General features: G+C 45.7%; 1 protein-coding gene across 2 annotated transcripts in view; it reads left to right on the forward strand.

Annotated features, from left to right (window-relative positions):
* NOTCH2 (notch receptor 2) overlaps positions 1 to 4,549 on the forward strand; it is a 140,733-nt gene extending 136,184 nt beyond the window's left edge. For both annotated transcript variants that reach the window (XM_084756815.1, XM_084756816.1), the window contains one exon: positions 252 to 4,549. In XM_084756815.1, coding sequence (XP_084612941.1) covers positions 252 to 1,640 — 1,389 coding nt within the window. In that variant the 3' untranslated portion in view covers positions 1,641 to 4,549. The remainder of the gene's footprint in view (positions 1 to 251) is intronic.
* Positions 4,550 to 12,655: the final 8,106 nt, after the last annotated feature.

Here is a 12,655-nt window from a genome sequence, read left to right on the forward strand (position 1 = left end):
GGCCTGCTGTGTGTTACTGATTCCTGTGTGAGAAGCCAGTGCTCCTGGGAGCAGAGTGGGTTCTTTGGGAGAGATGAGGTCTCTATAGAAATCAAAGCTATGCACTCAGTACATAGGGAGGTGTACTGAATGTCCACGGTATTTCATAGGGAAGCACTTAAAAAATACTGAAGAAATTATAAAAAAGATAAAGGCTAGAAGCATGTCTGTGGTCTCTGGGTATTAAAACGTGTCCTACGGTCTTTCTTCAGGAAGAGACACCTTTGTTTCTTGCTGCCCGAGAAGGAAGTTATGAAGCAGCCAAGATCCTGTTAGACCATTTTGCCAATCGGGACATCACTGACCACATGGACCGCCTCCCCCGGGATGTGGCTCGGGATCGCATGCACCATGACATCGTGCGCCTCCTGGACGAGTACAACGTGACCCCAAGCCCTCCGGGGACCGTCCTGACTTCTGCTCTCTCACCTGTTCTCTGTGGGCCCAACAGGTCTTTCCTCAGTCTGAAGCACACCCCAATGGGAAAGAAGGCCAGACGGCCCAACACCAAGAGCGCCATGCCCACAAGCCTGCCTAACCTTGCCAGGGAGGCCAAGGAAGTCAAGGGGAATAGGAGGAAGAAGTCCCTGAGCGAGAAGGTCCAGCTGTCCGAGAGCTCAGTGACTTTATCCCCTGTTGACTCTCTTGAGTCTCCCCACACATATGTTTCTGATGCCACACCCTCCCCCATGATCACATCCCCTGGAATCTTGCAGGCCTCACCCACCCCTCTGCTGGCCGCTGCTGCCCCGGCTGCCCCGGTGCATGCGCAGCATGCGCTGTCTTTCTCTAACCTTCATGAGATGCAGCCCTTGGCTCCCGGAGCCAGCACTGTTCTTCCCTCAGTCAGCCAGTTGTTATCCCACCACCACATTGTGCCCCCAGGTAGCGGCAGTGCAGGAAGCTTGGGCAGGTTACATCCGGTTACTGTCCCAGCCGACTGGATGAGCCGTGTGGAGATGAACGAGACCCAGTACAATGAAATGTTTGGCATGGTCCTGCCCCCTGCTGAGGGAGCGCACCCTGGCATAGCTCCCCAGAGCAGACCTCCAGAAGGGAAGCACATCTCCACCCAGCGGGAGCCCCTGCCCCCCATTGTGACTTTCCAGCTTATCCCACAAGGCAGTGTTGCCCAGGCAGCTGGAGCGCCTCAGACACAGTCCAGCTGCCCTCCAGCTGTTGCAGGCCCTTTGCCCTCTATGTACCAGATCCCAGAGATGGCCCGTTTGCCCAGTGTGGCTTTCCCACCTACCATGATGCCCCAGGCAGAGGGGCAGGTAGCTCAGACCATTGTCCCAACCTATCATCCTTTCCCAGCCTCCGTGGGCAAGTACCCCACACCCCCTTCCCAGCACAGTTACGCCTCCTCAAATGCTGCAGAGCGAACCCCCAGTCATGGTGGCCACCTCCAGGGTGAGCATCCGTACCTAACACCGTCCCCAGAATCTCCTGACCAGTGGTCCAGCTCTTCGCCGCACTCCGCTTCTGACTGGTCAGATGTGACCACCAGCCCAACGCCTGGAGGTGGTGGAGGAGGCCAGCGGGGACCTGGGACACACATGTCTGAGCCACCGCACAGCAACATGCAGGTTTACGCATGAAGAGTCTGCCTCAAGCGTAGAGATGGAAGTGCCTAGCATGCGTGCTGCTGAGGGACCAATGAAGGTTATCCGAAGAGAAATGAAGAAACCTCTGTAACCAGCTTTTTTGGAGGCAGGAGAGAAGACGCTCAACTTTCAGACATGCATGAGAAGCGCTATCTTCATCTTCACTGAGTATCTGCGCAGTTTTAGGGGAGGACATAGCTCCTACTGGCTTTGCCCATTTGCAAGTCACGGAGATGCCAGATGAATCCAAGCCTCGAGACTCTCTCTCTTCTATTTGAAGACCACAATGGATGCCTGCTGTCGCCTAGACATTCTTGCAGCTTGAACAGCATCTTAAGCCCTGGGGGCTTCTGTGCCCATGAGGAGAGTCTGCTCTCAAGTTGTATGGGGCATTGTGCTCTGGGATTCTGCCCAGGTTGACCTGTCCCGTCTTCTCAGCCCTGGAAGTGGCCTTGACTTCACTCGGTGCTTTCCCCTCTGCACCTATCCATGGCTGATCCCCACCAGTGTGTAATAGGCAAGACTTTTGTGCTTTTAATCATTCCTGCCCTGTTCCCACATTCCCAGCACCCCAGGGAGTCTCCCGGGGTTTACTCTGGTCATGGGTCTCAGCCTTGACCTTTGAAGTAGGCTTCTATCAAAAAAGCTCACACTGCAGTCTTCATGTCTCATTCCTACTAAAAGGAAGGAGAAAACAATTTGGGGAGTAGGAGACCCTTTCTGAACCTGCACCTTAATTTCTCTCCCCTGTGTGTGGGGCCCCATATCTCCTCACCAGGTGGAAGGATCTGATTGATTGTCCTGTTGTTGGCCTAGTCAGTGTAAAGCTGTACCCTAGGGGGCGTGGGTCTATGACAGCCCTCCTGTTTTGTTGTAAAGCAGGAAAAGTGGGGGAATGTTGGAATGACCAAGAAATAAGCTAACTCGCCCCAGAAGCGATTGCCCGCCCCCAGGCCCTCCATTGACTGCCACTGTGAAGCACATTTATCCCCAGATCTTGGGACTCACTGCTCTAGCACATGAAGGTACTCTCGGCTGCTACACTGCGCCTCACAGATGCCCGCAGGTACACAGAGGCACATGCCTCTCCATGTGCCCTTGCCACTTCGCACCGAACTTGCCTGGGGCTCAGGGGACCCACTGACTGCCAACTTCCTCATGACTAGTTTCCTTCGAGGTCAGAAGCCGATCTGTCAGTTTCCCTCCACGCTGGGTTCTCAGTGGAGACATGGAATCTGTGCTGGGGTCCAGGATTGGAGAATGGACCGTCTCCTGAGCACACACGAGGCAGCCTTCGCCGTCTCTGCTGCATTTTCTTCCTTCCCTAGAGTCACTGTCAGGTGATGAGGGCTCAGTCTTGCTCCCCATTGTCCTTGTGCTCAGATTAAGAGTGTACCTCATCCAAACCCACCTGCGGTACCGTGGTCCCAGTGACCACCCAGACTCTGGAGAGCAGAAGCATTCTTGTCTGCTGTAAAACTAGGGTAGCGGTTCCTCCATCCTCCCCTCAGTCACGCCGTCACTGCTTCCTGGTGCCATGATGCCCGTGACACAAGGCAAATGCGTTCTGCTAGAGCGTTTGTATGTATTAGTAGGTGGGTCGCCTAGGTTTTTCTGATTGTTTTAGGGTTTTCTGTTATTTTATTAATGGCCTTTATTCCTGTGATAGTTGAAATAAGTGACCCCCCATTCATCAGTTTGTGACCCCTGTAGTAACTCTGTGTATCTGTTAGCAGTCTATAAGCAATGAAGATTTTTAGTCCCATCCCAGTTCACTGAATCAACAAAAGCATTTTGTTCCGTCCTGGTCTCTGGCAGATTAAGTTTGGTCACTTGGTTTTATTCTCATGTGGTAACATCATCCTACCAGCTCCTTTCATGGAATATAGACATTGTATTGCCCGAAATGGTGACCATCTCCCATGGACCCATCCGCTAGTCCCAGATTAAGAGAATGTGGGGGCAGGGAGAGGCTCTCCGCCCTTCAGCTCTAGTGCCACTGCCTGCGAACAGCAGCCTCAAACCCAGCCACTGGGTTCGTGGCTCACTGGTCCTTCCCTGGACACAATGGAGAACAAACTTGCTGTTACTTCTTCAAGGATCCCTCACAGTGGGTCCTTTGCGTTGGGGGAGGGATGTGAAAGCTACCGTTATAGACAGCAGGCTACAGAGATGAAGAGGACAACACTGCCAGTTACCTGTTGGGTCTGTCCCTTAGATGTTAGCACTCTTGACTTGTGTAGGAGGGGGGGGGGGTGGGTAACCCATTTCTCCTGGGATCTGAAGCAGAGGCTGAGGTTTTATAGGCGCATCCTTTATTCCAAGCACAGATCCCTATTTCGGATTTATTTTTATTCCTATGAATTCTTTCTTTGACTTCCACCTGCCTTTGAGGATTTTTTTTCTTTTCTCTTTTCTTTTTTTTCTGACTTATGTGATGGTGGGGGGGTTGAAGGAAAGAGAGATTGAGTTAAGAATTGTAGTGGGAGCCCTCAGCACAAGTTTATGATATTATTTTGTTAAACTTGGCCGCTCGTAAGTAAGTCTTGCATAGAAAAGAACCAAAGGTGTAATGTTTCTGTTAGCGTGTGGTTTCCGGTCCCGGGCTTTAACCAGCGCGATGAATGTAAGAGACTGTTGGAAGGGCACATGTCTATGTCCTGAGGCCCCCACCCTTAACTGTTTTGGTACTATGGCAACTTCCTTGTGTACAGTTCCCTGAAAAGTGACATTATATCTGTTTGTATGAGAAACTCAGTTACCAGAATATGACTGCATGTTCCTAACCATGGGAAGGAGCATGCACACTGTTTTTACTTTTAAAAGTTACATTCTAAAAGTAGTTTAAGATGAAATTTATATGAAAACATTTTTATCACAAAATAAAAAAGGTTCCATGTCAAGGCTCAGTGATGTCATACTTTGCCCCTTTGCAATGCTGGTGCCCTTGTTCTCCAGTGATCGATCGCCTTTTGATGTCAGAGCTGGAGAGAGAAGCTTAAGCTGGTTCATCCGGAATCTTACAGAGCTGAGTACTAGGCTTTACTTTCCCATCTAGTTTGATCATAAACAAATACTTTTAAGGGGAAAGTTTGTGTCTATTCAGAAACATCATCATATGGAGCCATTCCTCCACATCACCATAGGTAACGGTCAACAGAGAGCTGCTTGGGACCACGTGCCTCCCAGTGAAGTACAGAATGTGTGTTGAAAGCAAGAATTAAGAATTGGGGCCGGGCGTGGTGGTGCACGTCTTTAATCCCAGCACTCGAGAGGCAGAGGCAGGTAGATCGCTGTGAGTTCAAGGCCAGCCTGGTCTATAAAGTGAGTCCAGGACAGCCAAGGCTACACAGAGAAACCCTGTCTGGAAAAACCAAAAAAAAAAAAAAAAAAAAAAAAAAGAATTGAGATAGAAAAAACTTTCTAATTTTTTAATAAGTAGGTTTATTCATAGAAGCAATCAGTGAGACATATGCACATGCGTACTTGCTGGTGGTGCAGCTGGGATGTCAGCAGTCTCACAACAGCCGTTCTGTTTAGCCTGTTTTATATTATATTGTTTTACAGACACTATTAAATCATGTGTGCATAATTATAAATAAGTTTTTTTTTTCTAAAATGACTATTTAAAATCTTGGGAGATGCTTTGATTAAGTAGGTGTCAGGTCTTCACAGTTCGTTGGCATCACCAGTTGCTCCCTAAGTATTATAATTGTACATAAAACGCATTGGCCTCCATGTGGGTTCTATACTGGTGAAATAGAAAAAATTAGTAAGAACCTAAGAGTGATGCCTCACGGCTGTTTTCTCAGAACTGTAGTTGCTTCTTGCAGCCTTCTGTGGCACTCAGTCTTGCTTGGAGTACACTTTCTTCCATGGATCTTGGCTGAAAGTCACTGGTTTGTTGATCTTATCCTCCCCTGTAGCTGTAAGCCTCACCGCCTTGCCTTCAGTTGTGCCCAGCTCTAGAACAGATACTGGATACTGGCTCACAGTCATGTGAATTGTCTCCCTCGCTCAAGCATCTGAATAGCCCAAGAGCCGGGCACTGGCTCACATCAGAGTGCAATGAATAAAACAGAGCAGCCTCCCGAGATACCAGCACACTGTCCAGGATGTCAGGATTCTGTGAGCTGGTTACTGGCTCTAGGACATGCCTCTGCCATGGAGCCCAAGGGATAAAAAGAGAGAACCATACCATGTTTCTTTTGGTATAAAATAGTTAACAACTTTAAAGTGCAGAAACATTCCATTAATACCCTGATCTCATTTGCTTTCTCACCCCACACTGAGAGACAGCTCCAAGTACAAGCCCAGAGTCCGTGGCCAAAGACTAAGAGGGGAGGAAAGTGGATCTGAAGGTGCAGATCCTTCCTCAACGGTCTGCCAGTCACATTTCTGAGAACCTTTCAGTGTTGGTCTGTCACTGGTATGCTAGGTCAGGAAACACAAAGTAAAATCCTGAGGAAACTGCTTCGCCTGGGCTGCTCCTGAGTTTCCTTACTGTAGCCTTAGCTGTGATCAGGAGGCCTGGAGCAGTCTAGCCCCAGGATGGATATTGGAGATCTTCAAGTCCCACAAAGAAAACAGGAGATGCCTCAGTGAGTAAAGGTGCTTGCCACCAAAACTGACGAGCGGGAGTTCCCTCCCGGCAGCCCACACCAACTCCTGCAAGTGGTCCTCTGACCTCCACATGTGCGCCATAAAGGAAAACATAAAGAAAAATTATAGGTTCATCTTACTGGCAGATACAAAAATCTAAACCAAAGCAACACTGGTGCTCTGTTTTGCTTTCTGTCACCGAGGTAAACAGCATAAGCAAAAGCAGCCCGAGGTTGGGAAGAGTTCTTTCTGCTCAGTCCATGAAGGGAAGTCAGGGCAGGAACCTGGAAGCGGGAATGGAAGCAGAGGGCGTGGGCAAACACTGCCGACTGGCTCGGGTGTTGTGGCTGCCTCAGTTAACTCTCTTCTGTATCCCAGGACCGCCTGGCCAGGGTAGCACCATCCACCATGGCCCTCTCCCATCAGTCATTAATCAAGAAAATGGCCAGTAAACATGTCTACAGAACAGTCTGACAAGGGTATTTTCTCAGTGAAATGTCTTCTCAGAAGACTCTGTTGCTTGTGTCAGGTAATGAAAAGCAAATCGGCACAAATGGGTATCATACAATCTCACCGTGACCAAGAACGCCTGCCCCCAAAGAGAACAACCACTAAGTGTATCAATGGGGCTAGAGAGGGGTCGTGACGAAGACCACTAGTTGCTTTTTTCAGAGGAGCTGGATTAGAATCCTAGCATCCACATGGTGAGTGGCTCACGGCTGTCTGAAGCTCCAGGTCCAGGGATCTGACAGCCTCTTCTAGCCTATGGGACCCCTGCACACACATGATGTGCAGACATACATGTAGACAGAATAACTATTTCTTAAGTGTATCAATAGATGCTGCCACATCAAGGAAGCTCAAAATAACCTCAGGGAAATCAAGAATGTGCTGATGGGATTACATCTTCCTGAAAAAGTATGAAGTACAGCAGCATACCATGGAACGTCACAAAATTAGTGAGGCATCCACTGCAATCTAAAACAAATACTGTGCTGTGGTAAAAGTGCAAGTCAACGCGAGGGTAAACACAGGCTGCAGCTGTCTCTCCTGTCTTGTACTCAACATGATCGTGAAATGGTACTGTGTCCAGGAAAACACAATGAATAGATGTTAGTTGCTTATGTCCACTTAAAAACATTTACAGAGATATAATCACCAAACCCCACTCCAACTATTAACGTTTGTCTCCACTGCAGAGAGTAAATACAAGCAAATGCAAGGATGTATTAGAGCTGGGGGGTGCAGGACTCTACGTTGGGTAGAAAGGCTGGCCAGTGCAGGAGCAAGAAACTGAAGCTGTCTGTTAATCTGATGAGAGACTGTTGAGGATTTTGATATTAGCTTATACAACAAGAGTCTGTTTCAAAAGCAGGGAGGGGCAGCTGGAGAGATGGCTCAGTGTTTAAGAGCACTGGCCGAGCAGTCACAAGGCCTGGATCTGGATCCCGGCACTCACACGTGAGCACATACCTGTAACTCCAGGTCTGAAAGGGTGGAGACAGGAATGTAGGGCTTGCTAGTCGTCCGGGCCTACCTGAGAGGACACCAGCCTGGGCTTCATGGAGAGACTCTGCTGCAAAGAAACGACAGAGTCTGACAGAAGACGCTGAATATCACCTTCTGGTTTTTGCACACAAAGCCAAACATGTATATACATGCGTGTACACACACACACACAAACATACACAACACAAATATTTTTATTTAATTTTATTTTAGCGTGAGGGTGTCAAAGCCATTGGAACTAAAATTACAGACAGTTGTGAGCTGCCATGTGGTGGCTGGGAATTGAACCCAGGTCCTTTGGAAGAGCAGACAGTACTCTTAACCACTGAGCCGTCTCTCCAGCCCCACAACACAAATATTTTTTTAAAAGACTCATTAATCTTTTTTGCCGGCACTCTGCTAAGCTTTATCAGTACACTGTGCTGGGGAGAATTTCATGAGTAAGGGAGTTAGCTCCATTGTGGCTCTAGTAGCTCATAAACAGACTCTCCCTGTAGTATTTCAACTGGATTCCCAAGTTCCAGGATCCGTGTGTGTGTGTGTGTGTGTGTGTGTGTGTGTGTGTGTGTTGTATGTATACATGTTATGTGTGTGTTTGTGGTATGTGTTGGAGTATGTATGTGGTGTTATGTGTTTGTGGTATGAGTGTGGGTGTGCATGAGGTGTGTCTATGTCTGTGTGCTATATGTGTGTAAGTACATGGGGAGATCAAACCAGTGCAGCATGTGTCTTCCTCTCTTTCCCTGCCACCTTATGGCCCTGAGGCAGAGTTTCTACCTAACCTTTTCCACTAGGATGGCTGGCCTGCAAGCTCTCAGGATTGGCCTGTCTGCCCTTCAGTGCTGGAGTTACAGGCATGCATAGCCATGACCAGATTTCAACATGGGAATTCAAACTCAGGTCCTCATGCCTGCAGGTTCACACACTGAACCATCTCTCAAACCCTGGAAATGTTGATATTTTTGACAATTAAAAGCAGAACTCTTTCAATTACTGAATATATTCAACCTCAATAGCAATCCAAGAATGCAAGATAAATATTGAGCTACATTTTTCCTAGTGAAAAATCTTAGAAACTATATAAGGTGGAAAGTGTGTCTCAGGTACCTGTGCTCTCTCAAATGACAGCTACTGGCACATGCTACTAGTTAGATGCTTTAATTCTGATATGTAAATTCCAAGTGCACAATGTGGCTCTTAGTTTATAAAGAACAAGATTTTTAAGGGCGAGTCGATGGCATTAATCATTAGGAACACTTTCACTTTCTTTGATCTATTACTTTGAATTCTAGCAACCGAAAACAATGGAAATAGTTTCAAGGGACAAAAATGTGTGTATTCATACATAAATATATACATATAAATTGTCATAAAGACATACAGTTTTTTTTCATTTTTACTAGCACAATAAAGAAAAACTTTAAAATGAGTTAATTGCAAAATTTTGACTAGCATTACTGTCACTAGTATTGCAAGAGTTTAGGTAGTAAAGCAACCATTTTCTTTAGCCCTGCTAGCTTCCAAAATAATTGGCACAGAGAGACTGTGATTTATTTTACAAGCTAAAGCTTTGGAGTTGGCCAGATTTCAACCCTCTAAGTGACTTAACTATCTCTCAGCTACACAACCCAAATAGCTCCTCCTTGCTGGGCTCTATCTGCTCCATCCTGGGCTCATCGTCTGTCCTCTGTCCTTCTCTCTGTGCCCTCACCATGTGGTCCCTTGGCCCCAGCCTGACAACCCCAAACTCCACCTCCCTTTCTTCTACCAAAGCTTCAGCATTTTTTATGAACTGATCACTGTAAATTAGGTGAAACAGGTTTACACAAGAAGGACAGGTGTACATGAGAATATGATCATCTGGGAAGCAACCAGATTTTGGGGACCAATAATCAGCATTAAAATATATAGTATCAGACTGACCCCCAACAATTCCTCCTTTTGGTCTAAGTAGAAGATTTTTTTGTCTGTTACAATAATAAACCCTATACAGTAAGAACAAATATGAAAACAAATATGAAACAACTATGAAAACTTCATGTAACAACTACAGTTACAACTTTCAGTCTACTTGTATTTGGCAACTTAGGAGAAAGTATCCTATTCTGGTGAGTTTAGAATTATGTACCTAAATTATTTTCTATCAAACCTTATACCTACCAACCCATAAACATCTCTCTAGACCTTAAAATATCTTCTCAACTTCTAAGCAATTAAACTTACTTGTAAAACTATAACTATATAGTCTTCAATCCCACCAGAGAGAGACTTAAGAAAGAATAAAATTTATTACTTGAATAAACAGGAAATATGGGCTAGCAGCTTCCAAAAGGAAAGTAAATATGACAGAGACAGTTCACTCTCTGGACAATCACCAAAAATCTCTCTATAACATTGGAGCATCATCTTCAGCCTTCTGGCGCAGTAAACCTGACAGGCATGTTTGTGAGGCAGCAACAATGAAGGACTTGCTTCCCCTGTCTTGGCAGAGCTAGGCAGTTGACTTTCCTGTATCCATGCTTTCCCATTTTAGGCAGAATTTTGTCTATAGTAGCAATGAGGACATTTTCTTTGTGTTGGTGGCTAACTTGCCAGATTTGACGCCATCTCTATATGGAGGTTCTTCGATGCCCATCATCTTTGAGGTAGGCTGGGTACTGCCAGAAGTTCACCTGTCTTGTTGTCCAAGAATCCTTAAAATAATAAAGACATCTTTAAATGCTATATTCTGTAGGTCTCCAAGGTTTTTGAACACCACTATCTATTTTATTTTTACATATCTATCTCTAGAATCACATCTCTCTATTCATCTGTTGTACCTAGAAAGCGTATTTTTGTGATAAACAGACTAGTATCTGTCATGACCGTGAGTTGGAAGTAAACCTTGTATTTTCAAATGAGTTGTATGGATACAATACCTCATCCTAGAGTAAACACAAACACACATATATGCATATCAAAGATAACCTTGAACTTGAATTCTATACCAATGTATGAAAATTAAACTTATTTTTGCATCAATATACAAAATTCTATGTTAATTGATTTTAAAAGCCTTACTTGAGAATAACAATAAAAGCTTTAAGTTGAATAGATTGAATAACCTACCTTTTATCCTATCATTTTTATATATTTTTGATATCCCCCTTTTTTTCAACCCCTTTTTCCTTGCCTAATAAAGAAAGAAAAAGGAAGTGGAAAGGAGAGAGATCCCTGAGTCTTTGTTTTCTCTCTAAATAAGCCCATTAACAACTTATAACCATCCTCTTTATGATAAAAAGCATTGACTACACCCAAGAAAACAACCAAAGTCTAGCCACCCCCACCTTAAGGGAAATGGGATTTCATTCTTCTCAAGGTTGCTTCCTGCTGATTTGGGGGGCATACAACACCTTTTTTGTTTCTGTGTTTTGTTGTTTTTCAAGACAGGGGTTCTCTGTGTTGTCTTAGCTGTTCTAGACTCACTTTGTAGACCAGATTGGCCTCGAACTCGCAGTAATCCATCTGCTTCTGCCTCCCAAGTGCTGGGATTAAAGGCCTGTGACACCATGCCTGCTAGGATACCTTTTTGGGGGACCCAAAAAAATTGGGAAAAAATGGTTAAGTAAGCTGGCAATAACATTTGCGGTCTAGTCTTTAATTGTTAAGATACTTCAGGCTTAATAGAAATCCTGTTTAGAACAGTCTGAAATGCTGGACTGATTGAGATCAGCAACTTTCTTTGAAGCTGTCCTGGGAGCAGGCTCTGATGAGGAACAGCAACTGAAGCAGTTTGAGGCAGGACATCTTGTGTTAGCATCTCAGCATCTTCCAGGATGGATCCTATCAGGTTTGATCCAGAGTCACCTGTCAGGAGCCATTTGTAAAGGCTGTTAGTCCATATGCATAGCTCTATGTTCCTGCATAAGAATCACATAGATTACTGAGAGTGTGGCTAAGCAAGATGTCCTGCCAAGAACACACTCAACGTCTTTAGACTATCAGAGAAAGTACACTGTGGCCTCAAGGCCCAGAGTCCATTGAGATGACACTGCTTTTCCCATGAGAATGTCCACATTATCTCCCGAAAGTGACCTTCTGCTTTGTTTTCCTGTGCCTGGGATGTGTGTAAATTGAACTGGTGAATAAAGGTGAAGGTCGTGTGGTATTGACTGCAAGCCCTCTCAAGTCTATGCTGCGTTTCCTACTATTTCTTGCCTCACTTTCTTATTTCTGATCTTTTATTTCTCAGCCTCACTTCCTGGTCTAGGACCTGTTCCATATTGTCCAGAGCGGGTTCTGGCAGTCACCTGCATGGCAGTCACCTGCGTCCAGTTCTTTTGTTCTGTAATTACATACACTCTTAGAAATAACATACAATTCTACGATTAACATATGCATGGAATGTGTGAGGTGTACAGATCAATTAAAGATGTTTTCTCCTCTTTGTATGAGCAGGTGAAAGACCTGCTTTTCTTTAAGTCAGTCTGTATTGGAGGTTTGGTCTGGTGTATTCTGATGCTAATTACTGCGTGCTGTCTCTGCCCCACCTGTGCTTTGCCTAAGAGATTAACTTGTTTGACCAATAAAAGGCCATCACACCTGGGCAGGGCAAATGGGACAGGTATGGCTAAGGTTCCAGGGCTGGTGGAGACGAGAGAATCTTGGGATGGGAAGACACCTGAGGGATGAGAAGAAAGAGGCTGCACCATGGGTGAGGTGGAGGAGAAGCACATGGCCAGAGTGGATGGAGACTTGGCCCAGATGAAGAACATTAGCAAGTATTTGGGATTATGGATGGGAGGTAGCATGATAGAAATTATTAGAAGCAGATGGCAGGGGATTGAGGCAGATATCCCATACCTGCCCTGCTATGGGAAGTAGTTTAGGGAATTAATATCTGCCCTGCCCAAGTTAAC

This window comes from Acomys minous (genome assembly GCF_964271855.1).
Source record: "Acomys minous genome assembly, chromosome: 14".
Taxonomy (NCBI): domain Eukaryota; kingdom Metazoa; phylum Chordata; class Mammalia; order Rodentia; family Muridae; genus Acomys; species Acomys minous.